General features: G+C 52.5%; 9 protein-coding genes across 9 annotated transcripts; 5 read left to right on the top strand and 4 right to left on the bottom strand.

Annotated features, from left to right (window-relative positions):
• Positions 1–505: 505 nt before the first annotated feature.
• Positions 506–4,451, top strand: CKM354_000204900 (uncharacterized protein; the record flags this gene model as incomplete). Its single annotated transcript, XM_044797189.1, has 2 exons — positions 506–2,013; positions 2,063–4,451. 2 exons carry the CDS (start codon positions 506–508, stop codon positions 4,449–4,451), a joined length of 3,897 nt encoding a protein of 1,298 aa, XP_044653124.1.
• Positions 4,452–6,419: 1,968 nt separating this feature from the next.
• Positions 6,420–8,830, bottom strand: CKM354_000204800 (uncharacterized protein; the record flags this gene model as incomplete). Its single annotated transcript, XM_044797188.1, has 4 exons — positions 6,420–8,056; positions 8,112–8,354; positions 8,416–8,667; positions 8,740–8,830. The coding sequence occupies 4 exons, from the start codon at positions 8,828–8,830 to the stop codon at positions 6,420–6,422; spliced, it is 2,223 nt and encodes a 740-aa protein (XP_044653123.1).
• Positions 8,831–9,664: 834 nt separating this feature from the next.
• CKM354_000204700 (uncharacterized protein) lies at positions 9,665–10,230 on the bottom strand (the record flags this gene model as incomplete). Its single annotated transcript, XM_044797187.1, has 2 exons — positions 9,665–10,019; positions 10,067–10,230. The coding sequence occupies 2 exons, from the start codon at positions 10,228–10,230 to the stop codon at positions 9,665–9,667; spliced, it is 519 nt and encodes a 172-aa protein (XP_044653122.1).
• A 1,680-nt stretch (positions 10,231–11,910) lies between these two features.
• CKM354_000204600 (RNA-binding RNA processing protein NOP9) lies at positions 11,911–14,207 on the top strand (the record flags this gene model as incomplete). Its single annotated transcript, XM_044797186.1, has 2 exons — positions 11,911–12,359; positions 12,413–14,207. 2 exons carry the CDS (start codon positions 11,911–11,913, stop codon positions 14,205–14,207), a joined length of 2,244 nt encoding a protein of 747 aa, XP_044653121.1.
• Positions 14,208–14,481: 274 nt separating this feature from the next.
• CKM354_000204500 (uncharacterized protein) lies at positions 14,482–16,136 on the top strand (the record flags this gene model as incomplete). Its single annotated transcript, XM_044797185.1, has 2 exons — positions 14,482–14,580; positions 14,631–16,136. 2 exons carry the CDS (start codon positions 14,482–14,484, stop codon positions 16,134–16,136), a joined length of 1,605 nt encoding a protein of 534 aa, XP_044653120.1.
• A 348-nt stretch (positions 16,137–16,484) lies between these two features.
• Positions 16,485–17,252, top strand: CKM354_000204400 (uncharacterized protein; the record flags this gene model as incomplete). The annotated part of the gene is made up of 1 exon (XM_044797184.1): positions 16,485–17,252. The coding sequence occupies one exon, from the start codon at positions 16,485–16,487 to the stop codon at positions 17,250–17,252; it is 768 nt and encodes a 255-aa protein (XP_044653119.1).
• Positions 17,253–19,565: 2,313 nt separating this feature from the next.
• On the bottom strand, positions 19,566–21,032 carry CKM354_000204300 (uncharacterized protein; the record flags this gene model as incomplete). The annotated part of the gene is made up of 1 exon (XM_044797183.1): positions 19,566–21,032. One exon carries the CDS (start codon positions 21,030–21,032, stop codon positions 19,566–19,568), a length of 1,467 nt encoding a protein of 488 aa, XP_044653118.1.
• A 786-nt stretch (positions 21,033–21,818) lies between these two features.
• CKM354_000204200 (uncharacterized protein) lies at positions 21,819–24,639 on the bottom strand (the record flags this gene model as incomplete). Its single annotated transcript, XM_044797182.1, has 2 exons — positions 21,819–24,096; positions 24,152–24,639. 2 exons carry the CDS (start codon positions 24,637–24,639, stop codon positions 21,819–21,821), a joined length of 2,766 nt encoding a protein of 921 aa, XP_044653117.1.
• Positions 24,640–25,295: 656 nt separating this feature from the next.
• On the top strand, positions 25,296–26,495 carry CKM354_000204100 (uncharacterized protein; the record flags this gene model as incomplete). The annotated part of the gene is made up of 2 exons (XM_044797181.1): positions 25,296–25,944; positions 26,002–26,495. 2 exons carry the CDS (start codon positions 25,296–25,298, stop codon positions 26,493–26,495), a joined length of 1,143 nt encoding a protein of 380 aa, XP_044653116.1.
• Positions 26,496–27,367: the final 872 nt, after the last annotated feature.

Here is a 27,367-nt window from a genome sequence, read left to right as displayed (position 1 = left end):
TTCACATGAACCTGAACCTTTGCAGCTGCTGATCAGATGAAAGTCAGCGGCATATTTGTGCGCAGATTTCCACTGCATTGACTTCATGTTGGCTCTAGATCTACAAGACATGCTGTTTCGAGTGCGAACATACAAGACTAGCGAGAATTATGTGCCTGAGGCATGAACTACGTGCGTACTTCCACAACGACTGCTTTCAAGAAAATCAACTACTGTCGCAAGTGAAGTCGTCCGATGTCTCCGGTTCCGACACTGTGGTCGACAATTGGCTATCAGGGAATCAGATCTATTCGTTCGACAATGTTATTGCGGGGATTCCGTCGGAGAGGCTTGACGATCGCGGCAAAGGCACTGATAGGCGCCCACGTGGCGCAGTGCATCAACAAGGCTGAGCTGAGGGGTTTTGCTCTGCCACAGTGTGACCTGGAGCCGTAGCTGTTGCAGCATTCTGCATCTTCGCAGACTATCGCAGTCCTTGTGGGCATGTTTCCACGATCCCACCAAGATGAGACTGCTGCATGTCGAAGAGCTCAGGTTCGAGGAATACCCCGTCGAGAATGTCCCGCCCTATGCTATCGCTTCGCACCGCTGGGGAGCAGAGGAGGTGACCTTACAAGACATTCAGCAGAATCGCGCCACATCGAAGATTGGCTACAAAAAGATCCAAGGCTTCGCCAAATTTGCACAGGAGAACTTGAAATCCATCAATTGGATATGGATCGATACCTGCTGCATTGACAAGACGAGTGCCGCGGAATTATCAGAGTCCGTCAACTTGATGTTCAAATGGTATCGCAATGCTGAGATATGTCTCGCCTATCTTGCAGACGTCGGATCAGTAGACGAGCCTCGCGATTGCACACGAAGCGAATGGTTCCGGAGAGGCTGGACGTTGCAAGAGCTGTTAGCCCCACGCGTGGTCGTATTCTTGACAAATAACTGGCAGGTCATCGGGAATAAAGGCGCCTCCTTGCATGGATCCATTCTATCTGCCGATGGCCCTGGACTAGAGGCGAGCATAACACCTGTCACAGGTTTGCCAGAGGATGTTCTGCACGACTTTGACAAGAGCAAAAGCATTTCTCGGAGCGACAAGTTAAAATGGATGGAGGGCAGGCACACCACCCGCGAAGAAGATCGTTCATACGCTCTCTATGGCATCCTTGGCGTGTATCTGGGCGCAAACTACGGCGAGGGATTCAAAGGTGCCCGGGATCGTCTGAGAGCAGCTATTCAGCTACAAGCGGACGAGTTTCGCAAAATTACAACTTGGCTCGACCCGCCTGATCCATGGACGAACCATGAAAATGCGCGCATGGGACGAGCAGATCAGACTGGAAACTGGTTACTGCAATCGTCGATGTACCAAGATTGGAAAGGCACTACTACCCGCTTGCTGTGGGTATATGGCAAGGCAGGTTGCGGAAAGACCATTCTTTGCTCGACAGCTATCGAAGATATCAGGGCGTATTGCGAGAATCAGGACGACGTAGGCTACGCAACCTTCTACTGTACCTTTTCCGATGCCCGCAAGCAGTCTCTTCGGGATATGCTTTTATCGATCGTTTCGCAAGTCTGTTGGAGAGAGCCTGGGCTAGCGATGCTACAAACCGCGTACGAGAGACCTGATCGAAGTACTCCGAGCACTCGAGAGCTTGAAGTAATCTTGCTGTCGACACTTGGATCCTACAGAACGGTGTACTTGATGATAGATGGACTGGATGAGTGCCCTGAGAACAACGACAATCAGCGTTGGGTACTCGACTTCCTGGCCCGCCTTCTTCACAGGGCTAGCAACATCCACATCCTAGTAGCAAGCCGCGATGAGTCCAGTATACGCACGTCGATGCAGGCATCGAATGCTACACAGCTTCATGTCGATACACACGCTGTCGATGCCGACATACGCAAATACGTATCGGCGGAAATCCTGCGAGACCCGAAACTATCTCGGTTACATTCGGATACGAAAGCACAGATCGAGGACACACTAACGCAGCGGGCGGATGGCATGTGAGTTTGTAGGCGTGCGGCTTCACATCGTGACTCTGACGCACTATAGGTTTCGCTGGACATTCTGCCAATTGCAGGAAGTGAAAAGGCTGAAGTCAACAAAGCCGAAACTTATTGAACAGGCATTATCTGCTCTCCCTGCCACATTGGACACGACATACGAGCGAATGCTCGCACGAATCGAGGAAAACGTGCGTGATGACGCACTTACGCTCTTGCGTTGGATAGCCTACGCACAAAGGCCGCTAACTCTTGAGGAGCTAGTTGACACAACAATTATTGATTTGACTCAGGAAGCATCGGTCGAGATCGATAATCGAGGAGGCCTGGGGGACGCACTAGAAATGCTTTCCGGATTGGTTACAACGGGACCTCCGGACACCAGATCAGATCGCTCGCTGAATCGTGTGGATGAGTATGATCCTGATACGGAACCCATTTTTGGAAGAGAGGATTGCCTGCACACGACCGATGATGTAGGCGAAAATAAGGCGCCGAAATGGAACACTACTGTCAGGCTTGCTCACTTCTCTGTGAAGGAGTATCTCGAATCCACCCGAATTCTGCAAAGCAAAGCGCAAGACTTCCAATTTCAGAGCGCCCGAGAACACTGGATCCTCGCCCAAAGCTGTCTGGCCTATCTTTTATCTTACAGTGGAGATGCACGTAAATCATCCGTCCTAGGTGATCTGAGGACATTCCCGTTACTGCTCTACGCAGCCGAGACATGGTACGTCCATTTGTCATCACAAAGCAGAGAAGTTGTCGGTCGCGAAGCGACCCTTCTCCTACAAGATGAGGCAAGACATGATTGGTGGCTGGTACATCGAGCCGATGATGAAGGATGCATTCCTTTCTTGCCGGCCGAGTATGCAGAGGAAGCTTCGGCTCTGTACTACGCCAGCTATCTGGGACTTTGGCATGTCGCGCAGACATTTTTAGACGTCGGCGTTGATGTCAACGCCGTTTCAGGTCGCTTCAGAACCGCATTAATAGCAGCTTCGGCGCAAGGTCATGACACCATAGTACAGATGTTAGCGAATGCAGGAGCGGACTTCGATGAGAAAAGATTCACTGGCGATGCGCTGCTCACAGCAGTAAGTCTCGGCCATGAGAAGGTCGTGCGGACGCTGCTCAAGGCAGGAGCTACTGTCCACGCCGCGGACAAGTCCTCCAATATTCCAGGAGACCTACTTTCGAGAGCAATTCATGGAGGGAGTAAGGGCGTGGTACAGATGCTAATCGCGGCCGGAGCCAACGTCAATCCTCCTCATTTGCCGAGTCCGCTAACATTCGCGTCAGGGCTCAACGATGTGGAGCTAGTACGGATGCTGTTAGATGCTGGCGCAGACGATTTGCACGAGGCCTTGAGAGTAGCTGATTACCGCGTCCATCGGAACATGTCCCAGATACTGTTGCAGAAGATTGCGGACATCACCGCCCAAGCAGACAAACTCATTGCAGCTATTAAATCAGGCGATCTTGAAGCAGCGGAGATGCTCATAAAAGTGCCGTCCAACGTCAATGCCAAAGGGTCGAATGGGGATAGTGCACTGGGATTAGCGTGTTATTATGGTCACGAAAGGGTAGTGCGCATCCTCCTGGATGCAGGAGCAGACGTCGATGCTCTAGGAAGCCTTTCGATGGAGCCGCACCTTTCGTACCCAGTAAACGCGCTTGAAATAGCTTTGGCGGCCGGGGACTACGAACACGGCGTGGAAATCGTACAGATGCTCCTAGCTTCAGGAGCCATACTCGAACGACCTATCGGGGAACGACTAGACGAGGCACTCATCACAGCATCGGGCGCAGGTTCGGAGATTTTGGTGCTAGAGTTGATGAAAAATGGAGCAGATGTCAATGCTCGCAAGGTTTGGCCGATGCTCGAAGACTGGCCAAGTCTCAAAACTACGTACAATGCCCTTCGACTGGCCATAGCTTACGGGCACGAGAAGATAGTACAGCTACTATTGGCTGCAGGCGCGAACGTCAACGATTATGCAATAGATTGGAAAGGCCCCAGGGATTCGGTACACGAGACTGCGATACAGCTAGCATTGGGCCTGGGCAATGAAAACATAGTGCAGATGCTGAGAGTCGCGATGGCAGAGGGAGATGCCCTACTAGCAGCTGTGGCAACGGACGGGACAGGAAGGGTGCAGGAAATGCTAGATAGAGGGGCGAACGTACACTTTCAGTCCTCGAATGGAGCAGAGACTGTGCTACAAAAAGCCGTGGCCCGCGGAAGCGAGACACTGGTGAGGATGCTACTGGATGCGGGAGCAAAAATTGACGTTTCGGGGGTAGTATGGAAAGACACCGAGGGGAAAGTTCATGACAATGTGCTGGATGCAGCGCTGGTTGTCGATAGGCATCGTGGAAGTCGGATACGTTACTTGCTATTGTGTGTAAAACATGGGTTTGAACCGTACTGGTAGATTCAGTCGACTGCCAGTATACTATAGCTTTCTTCATAGACGTATAGTACGACTTCGTGCCAATCCCCATCCAGTCCAAAGACTATCTTACACACCTTACTACATTGCCATAGCTACACCAGAGTACGAGTGTGATCCTACAACGGCTGCAGAGCACGAATAGATCCCTTCTGACTTTTCGATTTATTAAAGTCCATAGATTGAAAGTCATCAGAGCCATCAGGGGCTGCTTTGAGCTCTACAACCATCACGATCCCTCAGTCGAACAACTACTTCCTAAGAATAAGCAAGAACCCGAAAATGGAGCAGATAATCACGTATTAACCTTTTCAAGTAATCAAAATTGTCGTGTGTTCTTAGTGCAATGCTGTCTTGATAGGCTTGCGGCAATGCCCGCTGCAAAAAAAAAAAGGAGAAATCAATAGTTTCGTTAGGCTACACTGGTAAGTCTCCAGGCAGCGCAAGGCAATCGGCGAAATCCTTTTCAAGACACAGACAGAGCGGGCAGCATGAAAGATGTCACGAGGGACATTTCATGACGATGTGCTAAGTACAGTAGATGCCACAATAGACACCGCACCAGTAGCACATATCACTTGTACACAACGCAAGACAAGCCTCACAAGTACATCTGTGAGAATCACGATGCCGGAGTTTTTGACACCAACCTCCCTACCCCAGCATACTCGTGCGACGGCAAACATCGCACTATCGTTAAGATCAAACCTCCCAAATCCACAATCCTCCTCCCACATAGTCAGTTACTATCGCCACAAAATCAGCACTAATTCCCCATCTCTCTCTCGATCAACCCACCAAACTCACCAACCCAACCTTTCTAGCTGCAACACTTCGTACAAATCGTCCAACAAGCTTGTCCTCTACAGCAATATTCTTTGCCGCAAGTCGTAGCGCAACAATCACCGCAGAGATCGAATTTCGGAGCAAGTGGAGATCTTGCATTGAGTTCTTGAATCTCAAGAGGGTCTTCTAGGCCTTTGAGGTCGGGGAGAGCGAAGGCGAGGTGTAGGTTGAGGAAGATGATTGGGAGGAGGTAGTGGAGGTGCATTGTTGATTTTGTGGTGGGAGGTTGGGATGAACTAAAGTAGATTGTTGGGTTCAGTCCAGATGTCGCGTCGATGCTATGATGAGCTCGAACAGAACAGATGTCGGAAGGTCAATATATATATGATCGTCTGAAAGTTTGTCAGCATGTTCACATTGAGATATTGGACATTCAAGAACGTTTTGCGTGCAGCGTGCCGGTCGTAGAGTCTACCATAGATTTAGAAGCCACAAATACGAGGCTTATGCCCCTAGCTTATGCCCTTAGGGCTGGCTGTATATGTGTCGAACTGCACATCGTGCTGGTTGCTCATAGCCAACGGCTCTACGACCAGAGCATACAATGGAAGGCTCGTTGAGGTTGCAACAGACGTCTACCCAGAAGAGAGTGTGGAGAAGACAGCGCGCCGAGAAGTCTCAATCAAAATCTGTGTTGTTTGTTGACATTAAAGCTCGTCTCGTATTCCATCGAGTGCTTCGTCTCAAACAGGAAATCCCACAGATACCACGGCTTACTGAGTTACGCCGACGAAAAGTGGATGTTCCTTGCTGGTCCCCCGCACAGAGCGACACGCCTGCCAGTAGCTGTCGGGTCATATTGTGCTTCGAATGTCCCCGAGTGGGGAGGACACATTTCGTGGGACGACGACCGTTCGTGTTCGCATGTTAAAGGCGCGTCGTATGATGTGCTCTCTGCGAGAGCCTTAGCCATAATGTCCAACGGCAATCTAGAAACAAAGCACACTGCCAAAGGGAAAATCAACAAATTCGATTAAGCTGCTCAATGAAAACGTACAAATCCTCGAAACTCCTCTTCGATCGAAGCTTCAGCTTCCGTTCTCACTCACCCTAGACACAACTTCCCTCACCCCTCCTCTCCCTTTCTCGTCCTCGTCCTCCCACTCACGGCGTATACCCCGGCGGATTCGGCGCGACCGAACTAGTCGTCGTCCTCCTCGTACTCGTCGTACTAGGCCCCACATACCCCGGCGGCAACGGCGTCGTAGTAGTAGTCGTAGTAGTAGGCCCAACATACCCCGGCGGATTTCCCGGCGGTGAAACCGTAGTCCTATAAGTCGTAGTTTGAACCACACTCGTCCTCTGAGTTGTAGTTTGCACAATACTCGTGCTGACTGTAACTGTGACTGCTGGAGGAGTCGTGGTGCTTGTAACTGTGACTGTTGAAGCGGGGATTGTGCGGGTTACGCTGTAAGTTGTGGTTACAGGGGAGGCGGTGGAGATTATGGTGCTGCGGTAGGTGCTGACGAAGGTTGAGACGATGGTTTGGCCGGGGGCTGTTGAGACGATGGTGGAGCGGTAGGTGGATACGATTGTTTGGGCTGGAGCCGTGGAGACGATTGTTGAGCGGAGGGTGGTGACGATTGTCGAGGCTGGAGCTGTGCTGACTCGGACGGAGGTCACCTGTTGTGTTGCCGTGACAGTGCCACCTGGAGCAGTAGAGGTCACAGTCTGCTGCAGAGTTGTAGTTTGGGTATTAGTACCAATGGAGTAGACAGTCGTTGGAACGTAAGCTACGGTAGTCTCAACGATTGTGCTGCCTGGTGCGGTGGTGACTTGCGTGTAAGTGGTTCCACTTTCGACGATGGTCGTAGTGTAAGAGCTTGCTGGAAGAGTCACGGTGCGCTCAACTGTGGTCTGAACAGTCGAGACGTAAATCGTAGTTGCCGTCTCGGTTGGTCCCTGCTGAGTCGTGGTGGCGCTGTAGGTCTCTGTCACGCTGATTGTGCTGGCTGGAGCTGTCGAGATAACGGTCACAGTCACCGCCATGCTTGCTGTCACGGTCTGCGCAGGCGGAGTAGGAGCAGTCAGCGTCACCGTCTCTCCTGGAGCCGTGGTGACTACAACAGTCTGTTGAGTCGTTGTCACAGTCTGACCCGAAGCTGTAGTGACCACGACTGTCTGCTGAGTCGTCGTATAAGTGACAGGCGGAATACCACAAGAAGATGGCATAGGCAAGCTCGTCACACCAACACTGCTGCAGAGGTTGCCAGCGAAAGAAGCCACTTCAGCACAACCAGTCGCGTTACAGTTTTGGCTGACACAGTTCGTAAGTCCATCGAGGTATGCAGTATTCCTGCAAATGCAGTTGACATCGCCTTCGGCGCACCCGCCGTACGAGCCAGCTGTGACGCAGATTTGGGCACAAGATGGAACGTCCGTAACAGTCGGTGGGCGAGCCGAAGAAGTGCTTGCAGCGCAGGATAGCATTGGCAAGCTGGTGACACCAACGCTTCCGCAAACGCTGCTCGCGAAGTTGACGACATCAGAGCATCCAGTCGAGTTGCAGTTCTGGCTAACGCAGTCCGTGAGGCCGTTCAAGTACGCAGAGTTCCTGCAAATACAGCCGACATCGCCTTCTGCGCATCCACCATACTGTCCTTGGGTGACGCAACGTTGAGCGCAGTTGGGCACATCGGTGACAGTAGGCGGGCGAGCGGTAGTGGTCGCAGCACAAGAAGGCATAGGCAGGCTGGTAACGCCAACACTGCCACAGACATTCTTTGCGAAATCGACGACACCTAGAACTGTATATCAGCTCGTCGCATCAACAGTACTTCGATCAAGACGACTCACCTTGGCAGCTCGTTCCAGTACACTCCCTCGACACACAACCCGTCAAGTCCTGCAAGTAAGGCGTGTTGCGACAAATGCAAGCCACATCGCCTTCACGGCAGCCACCATACGAGCCTTGAACAACACACCTCTGCGCGCAAGAAGGCACGTCGGTGTAAGAAGGTGGTGGAGGAGCACACGAAGGCTTTGGTAGATCGAAGACGCCCACGCTGCCGCAGACTTTGGTCGCGAAGTCAATAACACCTGAGATTCTTGTAAGTCATTGGCCCTTCAGTTGAAAACGCGACGAGTGAGTTCCACTTACTCTGACAATCTCCACGCCCAGTACATTTCCTCGCAACACAAGTACTCAGTCCCTCGAGGTAGCTCTTGTTCTGGCAGATACACTTCACATCGCCCTCAGCACAGCCACCATACTGCCCTGGCGTGACACACTCCCTTCCACAAGGAGGGACGTCGGTGACAGAGGGAGGTGTTGGTGGTGGGTATAGCGTCGTAGTCTTTGATGGCACACCGCAGGACGCGTGAACAACAACCGTGATGACATTGTGGTCGGCTGTACAATAGTCAGTACAGTATTCTCACCGCTCGAAGCATCAATACGCCTCAGTAAGGATTGCTCTCATACCATATTCATTCTCGCACTTATTACACCCGTCAACAGCAAAAGCGAATGCTAAGATCGTCGCAGCGGCGACTCTCCACTTGGACCCGGCCATAGTCAATTAAGTTGTGCAGCGGTGCACTCCTCCAAGTAACGAATGTGAATGGTCGGTAGGCGGTTGCGCAACGTTGGCAGCGCACGCGCAAGAAAGACATTGCCAGAAGGCCATGCCATGATTCTCTGTTATCAGAATGATATCCGACACCGACAGCACGGTTCTGTTATGGCCGTGGCCCGTGGCATGTGCTTGATTCTTTCCTATTGAGCTGCACTCATTTCGTGAAGCAAGGGATGCGACTTCTCGGCCGCTTGCGCCAAAGAGGCGCGCAAGAATGCTGCTGAGATGCGGTCCCGTTAGGACTGACGCTTCAGACGTTTTCGGCCTTGAGCTGATGGCATTCGCAACAGCCGCGCGGCCGTACTGCTATCGGAACGAGTATGTCAGCGTCTTCTGCTCCCATGTAGCATTGTGCGCGCACATGTCGGCAATCGATCGATCTCAGTGCACGTCGCTCGAGGTTCAGGCTGATCGGATAATTGAAAATGGGTGTGACGGGTCGCTTGCGCTGGAATACAATGCTGAGCTGATCTATCGGTACCATGTCCCGCTGAACCCTGAGAAGGCATGTGAGCTCCCGGCAGATAGCAATTCTGAGCTCGACGAAGATCGCATGGACTGCGGAGGCGAGGGAGGATACAGCATTCTTTCCTGCTCTGATACAGACACCGTCCTGGAGCTGCGCGCACTGTTCGCGTACGTTATTTCCGACATATCATCATGTTCTCTCTTCCAGGGTCGGACCAGGTCTGACTTGCGGAACGCATATCGACGTTGCTTATGGACCACGATGGCTGCGAGGGAGATCTGGATGAGGTAGCTATGAGCAGGTTAGCGGCGATCGCAAACGTGTGAAGCGATGTTGTTTGGGGCCACGTGCATGATAAAAATTGTGGGTATTGCTGCAGCAGGTGCAGATGCGCTCGCGTGATACCAGCTGAAGAAGAGCTCGTTGTTCTCGTTTGTCTTGTAGATGCTTGGACAGAAGTCTGGTTTGGAGCTCGCGCGAAGAGTGCTGACACATGGCTGCCAGAGGCCCATTTGCGCCGCCCATATGCATATGCCGACGCTCGATGAGATCAGCGCCCATACCGGTGCCAACCGATCACTCCACAGGCAGAAGAGTTCCGTGATGGTGGTGATGCTCAGCACAAACGGAACTGTGCACCAGAATAGAAGGAGAATACTACGGAGACGTGAGTGTGGGTAAGGACCGCGCTCCGTTCGACTTACGCCCGATCCTTGACAAAGTCTCGGTCGTCTCCATTGAGTTCCACGGCAGCTGCGTTGAAGATGGAGAGGATGAAGATGGCCAGAGTATTGGCAACGACAAGGGCAGAGACTATTGGCATGCCGACACGGCCGACGAAGCCCTTCCAGGGTGCTCTGATAGCCATCCTTGCTGCATGCGTGCGTTGGTGGGAAAGCTGAAACGAGACGCCGCGAGATGCACCGTTCTATCTTATACTTGACGATACCGACATGATCGCAAGTCGTTCGCACAACGCCATGCCAACACACGGGAGCGCAGGGTCAAAGCGGAGGATTGCAAAGGCATTTCGCACGAGGCTTCGCAAAGCAAACATGCGGCGGAGCTTGTGCGAAGGAAGTGATGAAACGTGCGATCTGCATGCTGCCAGCGACTAGGTGTTGAGCATGAGTGCCACAGAAGTCATGTAGTGGCCGCTACAAGATGGCAGCACGGGAAGGTGCTGCGGGGAGGAGATGTGATGTGCTTGGCGGGTGCAGAGGTCAGCGAGATTGGTTGTGTGGTGCAGCAAGGCTGAGATGTGCAAAGTGTATAGAGGCTCCGCCGAGTTGAAAATAGGTGTCGAAGGATGCACTGCGCGTGGAGGTGTTGGTTGTTGACGAGGCGCAGCAATTGAGTTGGGCGATCCGGCGTGTGAATGCAGCCTGAGGCAGAAATGCTATTCACGGTGTCAATATCACAACTCGCAGATCGAGTGGTGAGAAGTGCTTGGAAGGTCGCACTTTGAGACGTCTGCAGCAATCAGTGTGGCAGGTCCCAGCGAAGCGGCAGCGTGTCAGCTCACGTCTCATGTGGTGCTGTGCTCTTCTTCAGTGCAGTTCGCTGTCGTCGGTTGCAAAACCTGCTGGGACCCCTGACTAGTTTGCCGATGAGAGATCTCTGTGCGACGTGCCGGACAGATCGTGGTGGATCTGGTGCAACGCTGCATGCACGTCGAGCGAGGGTGCGGTATTGCTGTATCGATCCATCTCGTCAGTCCACTGCCACCGCATCACCGCACTCTCTACACCGGCAGTGCGATATTGCAGAGTGCTCGTGGTTGCAATCTTCGGCCTCGCGGAGACGTGATGATGACGCCTCGAACGTTCATATACGCTCCCAGAAGTGTCGCAGGATGCATCTGCCAGCGGGCGGGCGCTGTAGCCGAAGTGGCCGTCGCTGCAGGGCCCAGCATCAGCATCTGCGCGGACAGCTCATCCATCGCCCATGCAGGTGCAGGGCAGGGCAGGACAGGCGGAGCTCGATAGCGGTGCAGCGGTCATGCTGGTTGGCGAGTGGTTCGGGTGCTGCAGCACCTCACCGCAGACCGCACAAGTCGGCGACGACTTCCCACGTCGCTGTCCCGATGGATGCTGTTCGCGGAGGAGAGATGCGGCGCTCTTCACTGCCGGGAGCCCATCGCGCCTTCTCCCGATGCAGCGCGCCCGTCCCATCTGGCAGGTGGGCATTACGTCACCCCGCGGTGGGAGAAGCGAAAGTAGAGTTTTCGGCAGGAGCAGATCGCATCGGCCATCTCGCACGCGTGCTGAGATTCCAGTCCTCGATCCACCCTCGATGGAGCTAAAACCTGTCGCCGACAAGGGCACGCATCGCATCGGCCTGCACGCAACTCTCGTTCGCTGCTCCAATCTCTCGTCTCCTCCTGTCACTTCTGTCCTCCTCTTCGGCAATCCGCGAACTCTTGCCACCGCTTTCGCATCTCCGCCATCTGTGCTTCGCTTGGACAAGATTTTCTCTCGATCGCTGTTGCACAACGCACAGTCTGCAGAAATTTTGAACCACTGCAGCACAGCTCCGCACCGCAGCCATGCCCAAGGCCCTTCAAAAGCGCGGTCGGCGCATGAAGCGGAAGCACGACGACGAGCATGAGGATCCGCAGACAGAATCTTCCTCCAAACGGCAAAAACCAAATGACGAGGTCGAACCCATGGAGGACTCTGCTGAACAGAATCTAACTGTGCACGGCTATGACGAGGACATGTCGAGTGCATATCCCGGTGGTGCAGAAAAGGCCTTCTTCGGTGTGCTCGACGAACAGGAACAGGAATTTTTCAAGAACGCCGACAATCTGCTGGAACAGAACGACTTCCCCAATTCCGAGGAGCGTGCGGCATTCCTGCAGAGTGTTTTCCGAGAAGCAGATGACAAGGCCCTCAAACTTGCACAGAGCCAGTCGTGCTCGCGAGTACTAGAACGCTTGATCAAATTGTCAAACGCATCACAACTGAAAGGACTCTTCCAAAAGTTCAGTGGCAAGTAAGTGGTGAACTCCCGTATCCTGTTTGCCATCACACGCTAATTCATGCCAGCTTCATACATCTCTTATCGCATCGTTTTGCATCGCACTGCTGTGAATCTCTCTTCACCTACGCCGCGCCACATGTTAGCGATGAACTCAAAGCCAAGCCCTCTGACCTCAAATCTGAGAATCCCGATGAGGTCTTCGTTTCCATGGAGAACCTCTTTCTGCACACTCTGGCCGAACTCGAGGGTAATTTCGGGTACCTGCTGACGGAAAAGTATGCATCTCATGCACTGCGCATTCTGCTACTCGTACTTGCTGGCGAGCCGATTTCTACCGAATCCATGAAGAGCTTGCTACGCAGCAAGCGGAAGGAAGGTGCGCCGGGGAAAGGCGGCAACGAAGCGACAGGGAAGACTCGACCAGTGCCGAAATCATTCTCGGTGGCCCTGGAGAAGCTTATCAGTGACAGTGTGGCTGGTCTCGACACTGACAAGCTTCGGGGTTTGGCCACGCACCCTAACGCCAACCCTACGCTCCAAGTGCTCCTCACATTGGAGCTCACACACTACGGGAAGCAGCGTGGAAAGGAGGAAAAGTCGATCATTCGGACTTTGCTACCCGATGAGGTGTTTACGGAAGATTGTGACAGTGCGAAATTCCTTTCTGGCCTGGTTTTCGATCCCGTTGGGTCTCACCTGGTCGAGAAGATCATTCAACACGCCCCTGCCAAACTGTTCAAGAGCATGTACAAGACCTTCTTCAAGGAACGTCTTGCAACACATGTCCGAAACGAAGTGGCGACCCACGTGGTTTGCCGTCTGCTGGAAAGGTTGGGCTACGATGACTTGCTCGAGGCACACGAGATTTTATTACCTGAAATACCGGGCCTTCTCCAGAAGCACTGGACGGCAATGCCTCAAACCATGATCGAACGTTGCGCGGTGCGAGATATCGACACACAAGCGATTGCGGTGCAGATCGACCAGTTTTACTCCGGCGAGACGGGCTTCGACATTGTGAAAATGTTACACGTGGACGACGAAAGGAAAGAGGACGCAGCAGCATCAGCCAATGGCCAAGTCGGTACTGGGTCTAACATGACAGCAACTTTCTTCCCGCGGCCATCCGAGACCAATAAAGTACAATTCAACATCCTCGCGCAGGCCATGCTTATCGTACCGGGGTCGCTCAGTGCACTCGTTCTCGATTCATTGACGGCTCTTGACAAGGAAGTCATGTTGAAGATGGCCAAAGATTACATTGTCACGCGAACTCTGCAGCAAGCACTTACCACAAAGAATGCGTCCATGGTGCAAAGAAGAAAGCTTATTGCGCGCTTCCAGTCTAACATCGGCGAGATGGCTTTGGACAAGTCTGCATCGCATGTTGTAGATTGTATTTGGGAAGGAACACATGGACTCGCGTTCATCCGCGAACGAATCGCGGAAGAATTGGCCGAGAATGAGGCTGCGTTGCGCGAATCAGCATGCGGCAGGGCCGTATGGAAGAATTGGAAGATGGACATCTACAAGCGGAAACGACAAGAATGGATTAGGCAAAGCAGGATCAAGGCCAGCAACGACGGATTCCAAGCGTTCTCGGAGATTGAAGCTCGAAAGGAAGATGGTCCGAGAAAGACACCTCTGCAAATAGCCAGGGAACGCCACGCGCAGAAGAAGATGAAGAGCGAAAAGGAGGAGAAAGAGCCCAAGAAAGAAGCCGCTTCTGAAGATGGTAGCAAGAAGGTGAAGAAGGAGAAGAGGTCGAAATCCAGCAAAAGCTCTCATGGCTCTCGTGGATCGATGAATGGATCCAGCACGCGTCCACAACGCGTGCAGTCTGCCACGGCGAGCTCGTAGATTGACGAGCGACATCTTCAGCATCGGCCGAACCATCCAAGGAACTCTCGGCGCCACTCGGACTAGAACTAGTGGATCTTTCCCCAGATCCTAGCTCATCGCGCATTGCATCATCTCGGCTGCAAAAATCTGTACAAAGTAGTGCGGATAATTAACACACCTTGTGCCACACTAATCATCCTACATTCACTTTAGACATCGTTACTAGTCTCGCCCTACACTGACGATCTAACTTGCACTGACTCGCTGCGATCGTTCTGTCAGCTATACGGCGATGACGCACGGACACACCAATGGCGTGGCGAACGGCCGCAACAGTTCGCAGCAGTTCGCAGACGATAAACCTCTGGACCGAGCGAAGGAGGCAGAGGATGTGGGTCCTTCAGCCTTGCTATCACTACTTCTTGCTGACCTTCCCGCCAGTTTCTCACCGCAGTCCAAAAACTAGTCGTCAATTTTATTCGCGAAGCAGACAATGACACGAGCGAAGACTCCTCACACCAAAACAAGAACCAACCCAAAGAATCCGCCCTCCTAACTCAGCATTCCCCCACCCAACTCCAAGCCATCTTACAACCTACTCTCCCCACCCAAGGCCTCGGCCGCGATGGCCTCCTCTCCACAGCCCAAACGATCCTCTCCAACAGCGTCAACACCTGGCACCAATCCTTCCTCGACAAACTCTACTCAACCAACACCCCCGTCGGCCTCGCCTCCGACCTCCTCCTCAGTGCCCTCAACACCAACTCCCACGTCTACGCCGTCTCTCCCGCTCTCACCTTAATCGAGAAAACCACCGCAAAAGCCCTCGCCTCCCTCTTCGGTCTCACTGGTCCTTTTGCGGGAGGTGTTAGTCAACCTGGTGGTTCGGCGGCGAATTCATCGAGTATGGTTATTGCGAGGAATAATCTTTTTCCGGAGACGAAAATCTCCGGAAATGGAACTCATAAATTCGTGATTTTTACAAGTGAACATGGGCATTATAGTGTTGAAAAAGCCGCGCAGATGTTTGGGTTCGGATCAAATGCCGTTCGGTCTATCCCGGTCGACGAGGAAGGGAAGATGATTCCCTCGGCCCTCGAGACTGCAATCGAAACTTCAATCAAAGCGGGCGAAACGCCGTTTTATATCAACGCTACAGCGGGAACGACTGTTCTTGGTTCATTTGATCCTGTTGACGAAATCGCGAAAGTTGCGAAGAAGTTTGGATTGTGGTTACATGTTGATGGGTCGTGGGGTGGGGGGATTGTGTTTAGTGAAACGCAACGACAAAGCGGAAAATTGAGGGGAATCGAATTGGCGGATTCGATCACAATCTGCGCGCACAAGATGCTGAATATCCCAGTGACTTGTTCGTTTTTGCTGGGGAAGGATTTGAGGCAATTTCAGAAGGGGATGACGTTGCCTGCTGCATATTTATTCCACGACAATGACGAGGATGACGAAGACGACGACGGATCCCACGACAATGAAGGAAGGGAAGATGAGGAGACGGACCAATTCTTCGACCTCGCAGACCTCACACCCCAATGCGGCCGTCGAGCAGACAGTCTCAAACTCTACTTGGCTTGGACGTATCAAGGCACCATCGGTTTCCAAACATCCATCGATCATGCCTTCGCAATCGCAGCACACTTCACAACTCTCCTCGCGGAAAACAAGAATTTTGAGCTGGTTTCGAGAAATCCACCGCCTTGTTTGCAAGTGTGCTTCTACTTCAATAAACAAGAAGACGCTCCGGAGAAGAACAGTAAGACGACAGAGAAGATTTGTAAGAATTTGATGAAGAGGGGAGAATTCATGGTTGATTATGCTCCTGGTGAGGAAGGGAAATTTTTTAGGGTTGTGGTGAATTGTTTTACGAGGAGGGAGACGGTGGAGAAACTTGTGGGGAGGATTGAGGAGGTGGGGAGGGAGTTGGGGTTCTAGCGGGAAGAAAAGAGAGTGGTGAGAGGGTCGTTTGGTCGTTTGGTCGTTTGGTATTGTTGACTTATCAGGCGCCGAGGATTGATGATAGAAGATACAGCATGCCATTGGGTTGATGGTGCCAAGATGATCAACATGCATCCTAGCCAGACCTCACACCAACATTGAGTCATCAGGATGAGCCATAGGTAAACGCAACCGGGCCGGTGAAAGGTTCGGGGTGTTGGAATAAATTGCAACGGACCTGATGGCTATGATTCTGCAGCAGTGTCAGTCCTCCATCGCGATATTACCGCGAGCACACATCCAGTCAAGCCCAACCTTTACCGCAAAGCCTTTGTCCTTCCCAACATGACCCCTTCAATTCCCTGGCGCGATATCAAAGCTCTCTCCTTCGACATCTACGGCACGCTCATCGACTGGGAAAAAGGTCTCACTCAAGCTGCACGAAACTCTGCTCTCGGACCTTTCCTCCCAGCCGACCACAAAACGCTCGTAGTCGACATCACTAAGTATGAAACGGCTATGCAACAGGAATTTCCTACGATGAAGCAATCCCTTGCCATAACCCACGCTATTGAACGCTACGCAGCCGAGCTTCAAGTCGTAGAGAACGGACACCTTTCCGCGGAAGAATTGGAAAGAGCCGCCCAAGAAATCGGCTCCTCGATCGGCAGATACCCAGCTTTCAACGATACCATTCAAGCAATGGAGCTCCTTGCAAAGCACTACAAAGTCATCGTCCTCTCAAACGTCGACCACGAATCTTTCTCTCAAACTCTCATTGGACCGCTACAAAATCTGCCATTCGATGCTGTATACATCGCTGAAGACATCGGAACATATAAACCCAATCTGAATAATTTTAGATACTTGGTCGGTCATCTGAAGGAGAATTTTGGAATCGAACAGGACGAATTATGTCATGTTGCGAATTCTCTTTTTCATGATCAGGAACCGGCGAAGGAATTTGGTTTGCCGTATAGAGTTTGGGTTGATCGGAGGGGGTTTGCGGGTGGGGAGGCTGAGGGGGCGGAGGAGAGGTTGGGAATGCAGGTTAGGGTGGAAACGTTGGGGGAGTTGGCGGAGATTGTGGAGGGCGCGTGGAGGGAGGGGTGAGGGTTTGGTGGTGGACTGGGCAGGCTTGTGGAGAGGGAGGTAGGATTTTGGGGAGGGAGGCAGGGTGGTTCGTGGTGTGGAACCGTCGTTGGGAAGAGATGAGAGGACTAGATCACCGACTTTGGAAGACCTTGATATGGAAGTGTTGATACTCGCTGACTGTGGTCAATAGGGGAGAGTATTTCAATATCGAGCATATCTCCAGAGCTCTGTTGTTAGATGTCCAGCCTGACTACGAAGTATCAGAATGGGGATGGTGCCGAGAGAGATCGAGAGGGACTTACCAAAAGCAAAACATACACTGCCAGGCCTACTGCCGCTTTCACTTCAGATCGCCCCCGATGTTCTGCATTTCCGAGTTCCTTCTGCGAACAGCCAAGACTTCTGGTCCGAATACCACCACGTAAAAGCACTCTCTAGCCCATGCGAGCACCCGGTCTCTGAGTCGGCGTTTTTGGACTGTTGCAATGCTTCGGTCGTCGACAGAAGAGGCTTGGTCGATTTCAATCCCGAATTCCGTTAAGATGAGATGGAGCTTGGATTCTTTGGACATATTATATGTCGACCGTGGTTGTAAAGGTGGGGGAGGCAGCGATCGATAGAATCTGAACTGAGAATATAGCTTTTCAAAATTTCACCGCAATTGTCATGGGAGAGATGAAACCAGCGAGCAACGCACAAGCGTGTAGGGGAACTATTAATGTATCTTCGTAAACGCTTGTGACACTGGGAGCTCTAAGCATTATTAGCTCTTTGACTCGCAACCATGTTCAACTGTCCCACGAAGCCGGTGCAAGCCAGACTTTGCAAGAATCACGATAAGATAAAGTCGTGGTCGGTATCGTGAGGTGACTATGGAGGAGAATCGGTGCAAGGAACTGATCTGAGTTCGTAGACACGCTGCAGAAGATTACTGATAACAAGGAAAAGAAGCTCAAACCAAGACCGTTCACTAGGATGGAACGTGTAGGGAGAGGCTTTGCGCGTGGGCAAAGCGTGTCACACCTGTGGTTGACTACATGAATCATGACTACAACCAACAACAGTGGCCGTTGACTCCAATCAGTCTTCTGGGGTCTGGTAAGGATACACCCTTTCATGGCCCCAAATCGTCGAAATACAGTAAATGCTACCATTGGCCTGGAATGACCCAGCCATGTGTTTTCGTGTCAGGGAGCTCGCCGGGACATCCGTGAGCAATGTACTGAACAAGTATAAAATTTGGCCCAGTCCAGCATCTTCGTCACTCAAACCATTATGAGCGTCCTCAGAAGAACTAGACCTGTCCTCACAGAAGAGCTCTGACCTTTACGCACGCATTTCCGGCTCCATTCCTCAGGCAAGAGATCGAGCTGATCGGATATCACTCAATAAACGGATGATTTCCTGGACCGTCCGCGAAAGCACTGATCTGACGAGACCGAACATGCGACGGTACAGCCTGTCGTACATATGGCATTGCTTTCGACTTCCACCGACAGAGAATTTCTATCAGAGAGTCAAAGAGCATCCCGAATGTCCGTTTTTGTAAAGTCCAATGATGTTGATGGAGGATTGTACCAGGAACCACCATGCAAAATCAATGGCCAAGCTTGAATTCCTGGCGGTCCGAATGGATATGAGGTTAGATGACTTGATGCTGTTTGTTCACGTCCTGCTTGAGACATGTAGTATAGTGCAGTGCAGTGTAGTGCAGACAGGACGGGGATTACGGCTGCAGCGGGTCGTCAATGGGCGTAAGCGTGATGGTGCAACGGTCGCTGGGATACTAGTACGCTTTTATATTGAGATCCGATCGGCTTGGAGTCGATGATAGAATGGCGGCAAAAGTATCAGGTTCAGGCGTTGAGAAGTGCGGTGCCTCGATGACTTTGAGACACCCTGTGTCGAGCATTCATACCAGTACTCTCTCGGTGTGTTCATGATGTGTTTATCTACAAACAATCAACAATGCATTTCAACAAGTAACTCCGATACCTGCCCAAGTACAACAAGGAAGAAGCTGCAATGTTGGGAAAAAGGCCCCAGCACAGGGTCATCGTCGCTCCGCCCAATCTGTTTAGGTCTTGGTTCTATTCATCTTCCATCATCGTCTTTCGATGATCATTGGCAGCCAAAGATCTTGCTTCGTAGGTAGGGAGCTAGTCGTTCCCCACAGCCGTCTTGTAATAATGCCACTGGCTCTTCTGCTCATTATCCAAGTCGAATCAGTTGCCGTGTAGCGCCAACCCGTGCAAAGTGCAGCAAATCTATCGTCATCAGTCATTCCACCAACACCACTCCACTCTCATTCGCATGCTCTCTTGCCCGTCTCTACATCGCCCCATACTCCTTCGGCTCTTCCAATTGATATTGACCGGTTTCCAAACCCTCCAACGCCTTTCGCCCCAAATCGTTCAATACCGCCTTCCCGTCGTTCTCTGTGACGTTTGTGAAATACCTCGGAGTCCACGTTTCTCCCTTCGCCTGCCTCTCTGCTGCCCGTTCTCTCTGCCTCTCCTCCAATGCGGTCTTCCTTTCCGTCGCAGTACCAAACTGCTTCTTCTCGATGGCCTCGGTCACACCACCCCAAAACTTCCGACTTTCATTCGGCAATTGCAGCTCCTGCGGCGGACACTTCTTTATCACAGGCACCAGCGGCGTAACATCCATCAACAGGATCCTATCCGACTCCTTCGTCTTCTTGAACTCCGTATTCCCTGGCGAATACCACACCTTCTCCGTCCACACGCCCTCAATCCTACCAACAATCTGCTCTTTCGGCACATCCTTCAACTTCGTCACCGGGTCACTCTTCACATCCGCAGGTCGATAAACAATTCCCTCAACCCGATTTTGTGCCTTTCCAAAATATCCTTCTTCATGGTATTGCAAAAATGTCTTCAACCCCGTCTTCGCGCAAGTGATCGTGCAAACGTCCGCGACACTAACGTACAGCCCCGAAGGACCCCTCAAGAAACCCGTTAAATACGCCGCGGGATGTGTAAGTTGGTATTCTTCTCCATCGCGCTTTTTCAACTTGATGAATATTCCCTGATTGAAATTCCCGGGTGTGACTTTGACGCTCGTGCCGGTAAATTTGGCAGACAATTGATCGTATCCCGAAGCTTCAATGCCCTTTTCGGGACAATCGTAGACGAAAGCCGAGATCGGTGGGTGATGGCTTGTTTGTTCTGTGATGTAATTCACTTTCACTGGCTTCTTGTCTCCCGTTGTCTTCTCTGCCTCCGCCGGGTCTACTTCCCAAGTACATCGGAAAAATTCACCCAAGCTTGAATTGTATGGTTTACAAGGCTTCCCTTTGACATATTTCAGATCTTTTGTGAACCAGAAACGCAGGCAAGCCAGCATGCGTTCGAGAGGATCATCGCTGTCGCCAATCGCAGCGAATGTTTCAGGTCGATCGAGATAATGCCAGTATTCGAGATTGGGGATCGGTTCGAGGAGTTGGGCGGGAAGGGAGAAACGGACGGCGGCGATGTCGGTTACGCCGAGGAAGCGGCGGAGGATACCGAGGAAGGTCTTGAGCTTTGAGGCATCGGAAACTTGTTGGCCATCGGCGACGATGGGGGCTTCGGTTTTGGAGACTGACGTTGATGAGGAAGCGGTGGGTGGGCGGGACGTGTTATTGCCGCTGCGGTCTTCGTCCAAGCTGGTTTTGGCGCTGACCATTTCGGGCGTTGTGGAGGTGTTTGTGTTGGTGCCCGAGACGGGAGCGGAGGTAGCGGTGGTGTCTTCGGGGGCGCTGTCTTTGCCCGATTTTCGTGAAAGGAGGCCCATGTTGGGCGGTGTATGAGTTGAGACTTTTGACTAGTTTTGGTGGGGTTGGAGTGGAAGATGCAGTAGCAGGCGATGGGGCGGGAAGGACCCTCGATTGTGGCAGCTCTGGCGCGAAGAGTTTGTTAGGGAGAAGATAGGAGAATAGGACAACGGACCAGCGTCTATCCTTTCCCAACGGCGTCTTTGGGAAGATGTGCAGGTCGCAGAGTTGGCTGTGGTCGTTGGAGCACTGACCGACTGCGGCTCTGGCGTCGACGTCACTCGTGCTTCCAAGCGAGTCTTGTCTCCTCGTTTATCCTCTCCACAATTGACAACAATGCCCGGAATGACGATGGAATACAGTCTGAACGAAGACGTCGTGAATGTCTCCTGCCTATGTACAGCAAGGGTATACTCGTCAACAACCAGCCACACAGGGTCTGCGTAGTGCTGACCGCCTGGCTTGTGACGGTGATGCACCAGAGTTCGACAGCATCAGGGCGGCGAACGCTATCCGCGAATCAATTGTTCACGCCTTCACTTCCAGCGCCACACTTGGCTGCGGGGCGCCACTTCGGTGCGCACGCGTCGTCCATGGGTGACCTGGTCGCGGAGGCAGTGTGCATGATCATCGCGGGGCGCCGCCAAGATCACCTATACCCGTGTGCTACTGTCTCTCACATGCGCACTCGTCACGGCAACGTCCGTAGCGCAGCTGGGAATATGTCTTGCATACGATTGCAGGGGAACAGAGATCCAGGTGAGGTGCTTCAATCTAGTACGGAAACAAATTTACGCAATGCTTCATCAATCATCCCACGGCCGCCACGGCCCAACTGCAAGCGCATTTGGCTGATCCATGAACAACTCCACCTGAAACGTCTCCTCCAGGTTCTCTGAACTAACATACATACGGTCGAGCACGAGCATGCAGCCTTGAGATACCAACATGCGATCATTCGGTCCGAGATCAATCGCGTCCGTTCTCACGGCGCCTCCCGAGGTATCACTGTACTCTCCATTGTTGCTCTCGATCCGGACGAAGCGCGAAGGTCCTCGTCCATGCTCGACACTCAGTCTCACATGTGATCGGCTTCCCGAGCGACCGTGACCGGACATGGGCGCTGCCTGTCGAGCAATTGCATAGAAGTTCACCAGACGATACGGCACCATCGGCGCGGCGATCTTCGTCATACCCTCTTTGAAAGCCGCCCCTTTGACCTCGAATCGAACCCTGCCTGCGCCTTCCCGAGGGAGCAGTTTGGCAAGTGTTTGCTCCGCAGAGTCGATGCGGAGGGTAAAGTCTCCCAGCTGTTGTGGGTCAAATGTACTGCAGATGGCTGTATATTTGCCCGGATCGAGCTCGTCAAGCTCTGCAATGCAGCATCCCTGGCGGTACACTGTGCTATCGGCGATGATATCCTTCTTGCGCATGTTGAAAACCCGCTCGCCTCCGCTGTGGAGAAGACGCACATTGACATTGTATTTCGGATTGGATGCCTCGAGCAGTAAGCTGATGTTGGTCTTCTTGGGTACTGTAATGGTATATTGCGGGTTATCGCAATACGTCGGATTTTGTGTATTGCCGCCGGCGGACTGCTGTGTCCACGATCCATTGACGTGTGTGAGGTGCGCGTAGCGCGGAATTGCATGGTCGAGCACAAGAGGAGAGTTGCTGAACGTGCATATCGTGAAGGAGTGCTTGTTGGCTGGCAGGTCCTGTTCCAGAGGGACGATCGTATACGGCTTGCCAGGTTCGCAGTTTTCAAGCTTCAATAGAGTCTGTGGGCTGTCCACGTACCAGCCTTTCTGGATGTAGCGTTCTGATAACATGACCTTACGACCTTGAGCAGCAAAGGCTGCTAGCGTGATGTAGCCGCTGAGGTCGATGTAATGCCGACCACTCTCGATATCCTCGGCCGTGGCATCTTCAGGTACGGAATTCTGAAAGTGTCGCCAGAGAAGGATCCACACATCCTTGCGTTGACTTGTGGTCACTGTGAACTGCGGGTTGTGTTGCAGGCTTGCAGTAGGTCCGCGAGACTTGCAGAAGCCATTGTCGTCATGAGTCTTGGAAAAGTCCCATTCGAAATGCGCATCTTGCCGATACTTGAACAGACCGGGATTCCAGTTCAGGTAGACAGACTCAAAATATTGCTGCACGCTGTCCAGGTCCATCCAGAAGGTGCCGGGAGGTAGATCCTTCTCATTGAGCAGATCTCGAGGTGAATCATTAGACCCAGTCTCCTCATCGAGTGAGATACGTGGCCCTTCTGGGGACATTTCTTGACTTCTTTCACTTCTCCGTGATCTGCCACGCCAACTCGTGCCTTCAACCCATGGATTCTTGACTAGCATCAGACGTTGCCCACCCACTTCACGCAGGTCGAGAACAGCATAATCATGCTCACTCGCAAGTCCAAGGGCCCGTTCGGTCTTGTCCGACATCTTGCCAGTGCCCATTGTGACGAGGACATCGCCATACGAGAACGCATTGAGCATCCGCGACCAGAGCCTGTCGAGCTCCAGATCATCTCCTTGCAGGTGTATTTGCTCTGGTATCCATCCAGTGAGAATCCACAAGTCGGTCCCACTGTTGCTACCAGGAAAGTCGTAGCCACCCCGGACCTTCAAGTACGCCTTTTCGATGAGAGCCGGCCATAATAATCCTGGATTGTTCCGGTCAATAACGTGAATGACACGATTGGTCGAGCTCGTGGGAATTCGATCATCAATGACAACTCGTCTTTGACATCCATTGAAGTTCATGCTTACGATATATTTGCCGTTTTTCGACATGATTGGTTCACCAGTTTCGAGGTTAAAAGGATGCATAACATTCTGCAGCATTCTGGGGTGTCCATTCTGGACACGAGCAACGCCAGCGCAAAGCGAGGCAACGACAGAGCAATCCGTCGCTGCATCCTGCACCAAGTCAATGTTGCGAAAGAAGCCCATGGTAGGTCCGAGATTGGTCTTGTCGCCTTGAAACCAAGATGGCGGAGGTAGTGCATCTTGTGGACGCTTCCAGCTGTCAAGGACGTCCTCCTGGAATTCGGACAACGGTAACTCTGAAGCCTCGTCGCTTAAAGCAGCAGTCAGTAGTAGGGGGGAATAGTGGAACATTCAAGGAGACATACAAGAACAAGTCCTCACCGTCTGCCAGCTCGAACTCTTTCGGTGAGGGGTCACTACTCCATTCTGGGAACTTGACTCCGTTGAGGAAGCCAGCTTTGGTGACAATGATCTTTTCTCTTGTAGAGAGCTTGCGAGAGTTGAGCGGCACTGGCAATTGTCTCACCTTGGTTGCCGCTGCTGCTTGAGTGGCAGCAGTCGTTCGCGGCGTCGGAGGCACTTCAACTTTGAGCCACGCAGGAGGCGACTTGACTCTTGAACGCCAATCCTCGTCATGCTTGATACGTTCTGCCTCTCGCATGTACTGTTCTGCTCGCGATCGACAGGCAGCTCGTTCAGCAGGATCTTGCGCCAGCGAGAGCGCCTTCATCGAGGTCTCGGCAGCTTTGATGGCAATGTCCAATGCCTCGCTCCGGCTGCTTGCATGATTTAGTTGGTCTTCCAGTCTCTCGGCGTCCCGTCGCAGCGTCGCGAAGTCCTCTGGCGTACTCATGATGGCAGCCTCCTCGCACCGCCTTTGCCACGGCTGAACGGACCGCTGCTGAAGTTCAATGCAGGCATCCAGGTGTTATCATGACGCGGGATCTCCGAAAGTTGTCCGAGAGATTGCAGTACTTGTTGTTGAGCTCGATGACTGTCAGCACGCTTCCGTGAGCAGCATCTCACCAATTGAGTTCGTCAGAGCATAGTGTATTGCAAAGACGTTCGGATCCGAGAGCTGTAGTTGTTGTATAGTGGCAGCCGTGAGGTCGAAGTGGTTATCGCAGCGCGGACCGCGTGGAAGGAGAAATGACGTGCCACAGCGATCCCTGCTTGGTTTTTGGCCGGCAGCAGGACCGAAGTCGTCGCTTTCACAGGGCCGAGGTCTATCGAACGGCACACAGCATGGCTCTCGCAACAAAGTCGTGCTCTCTCGCTCGCAACACCGACTACCGGGTTCGCCTACGACCTCGTCCAATACTGCCCGGATCATAGTTTCCTGTCTCCACGAACACTTCCCATGACCGGCAAGAGCACTTTCTAACACACCCGCTTCGGCTATCGCTATCGGTTGTCGCTCGGCGCTGTGATACGACAGATCTATTCTCCGGCAAAAGAGCATAGCACGACAAAGAGACGACAACGTGCGCAGCGACAACGATATAGATCATGGCACCGGCTCCTTCAAAGCAAGAGCTGCCAGCATGGGGTCTCGCACTGGCAGGCTCTGCCGGAGCTCTCGTAGCAAACAGTGTGGTCTACCCACTCGATCTCGTCAAAACCCGACTACAGACACAAGTCAAGCGAAACGCCAAAGACACTTATGTTGACGAGGAGGGACATGTACACTATGATGGCACAATGCATGCGATACGACATATTGTTGAGGAAGAAGGTGTATCAGGACTCTTCAATGGCCTGGCAGGCAACTTGATTGGCGTCGTGAGCACAAACTTCGCATACTTCTACTGGTACAGTCTGGTGCGAGAAATGTATCACGCGCGGGTTGACTCAAAGGGAACGAGCACAGCAGTGGAATTGAGCTTGGGTGCTGTAGCAGGAGCTCTGGCGCAACTGTTCACAATTCCGATTGCGGTCGTGACGACAAGACAGCAGACGCAGCGAAAAGGCGAGAGGAAAACTATCTTGGCGACAGCGAAGGAAGTCATCGATCAGGATGGTCTTGCTGGGTTGTGGAGAGGCATCAAGGCTTCGATGGTCTTGGTCGTGAACCCAAGTATCACGTATGGTGCTTACGAGAGGTTACGCACATTGATGTTTCCTGGAAAGTCGAATTTGGCGCCTCATGAGGCTTTCCGTGAGTCGAACTTCATTTCGCCTTCCGAGTCTGACCTTTGCTAACCATGTTGGACAGTTCTCGGCGCCCTTTCCAAAATGCTCGCCACTATCGCAACACAACCCCTCATCATCGCCAAAGTCGGCCTTCAGTCCAAGCCTCCGCCGCAACGCATGGGCAAGCCCTTCAAATCCTTCCAAGAGGTCATGAGATTCACCGTCGAGCGAGATGGCATCCTCGGACTCTGGAAGGGTGTCGCTCCTCAGCTCATCAAGGGGTTCCTCGTGCAGGGTATTCTCATGATGACCAAGGAACGAGTCGAATTGCTTTTCGTGTTGTTGTTCAGAGCTGTGCGAAAGATGAGACAAGAGCAACTGGAGAAGCTGGCGAAGATCGCCGCGGAAAAGGTGGAGCAGGGCAAGGCTGTTGCGGCTGGTGCTGTGATGCAGGGCCAGGCCGTTGCTGGTGGAAGCACGGAGAAGGCAAAGGCCGTTGCCGCTGAGACTGCAGAGAAGGCCAAGGCTGTCGCGACTGAGGCCGCGGAGAAGGCGAAGTCTGCAGTCAAGTCTTGAGCGAAGCTTGAGCGTGCGAATTATTAACGAGGTTCAGATTGACGGGAGACTGGGCCGGCACAAGATGTGCGTGCCGAGCGAGCGCAGAGAAGTGCACAGGTGCAGGCCGATGGGGATGGTGGGAGACATACTTGCGCGGCGTTTGGAAGGAGCATGCAACTGACAAAGCTCCGGATTGAACATTGTATTGGCATATGAACCTAGGACTTTGTGGTGGATAGGGCATTTCGTGGCTGATCTTGTACAGCGAGAAATCTATGACCGTGTGAAAGAACATTGCTCGCTCATGGAGTCAATCGCTTGCTGTGTTCGAATTACCATAAGGCTCTTCGCTTGCTAGGCTTGCACGATGTACAGATGTGATGCTCCTACCACGAAGCTCTGCCGTATGCTCTCATATGTGGTCCACTGCTGCACTTCACCCACCTGCTTCTGCTGATCTTTCACTCTTTGGTATCTCCTCAACTTCATTCGTCTCCTCCTACTTCTTCTTTGGGATCTCAGCCTCCAGCGCTTTCACATATCCTTCCAGTCTCTGCACGGCGGATTGCAAGGCCTACGGATAGCACAACAAGATCAGCTCCAGCATCCCTCACAAATCGTCTCCGCACCAAGCTGCCAGATCGTCATGCAGGAAAGAGGAAAACTCACATAGATATCCTCCGTCAACAGCTCATTTGATACCTTGTACTGATCCACGACGTAGTAGTACAGAGCTCCGCCAGCGCCTACTGTTCCGAGAAGGAAGCCGAATAATCTGTCGAGGCAGAAAGCCATGGCATTAGCTCGTGCACTTCAATATCCGTTATATACCACATCTGATTCCTCTCCCAGCTCGTTCCACAGCTCAAGACGCTATTTAAGCATATATC

The sequence above is a fragment of the Cercospora kikuchii genome, assembly GCF_019650295.1.
Source record: "Cercospora kikuchii DNA, contig_00001, whole genome shotgun sequence".
Taxonomy (NCBI): domain Eukaryota; kingdom Fungi; phylum Ascomycota; class Dothideomycetes; order Mycosphaerellales; family Mycosphaerellaceae; genus Cercospora; species Cercospora kikuchii.
The sequence above is the reverse complement of the archived record's forward strand: the minus strand, read 5'-3'. Positions and strand labels throughout refer to the sequence as shown.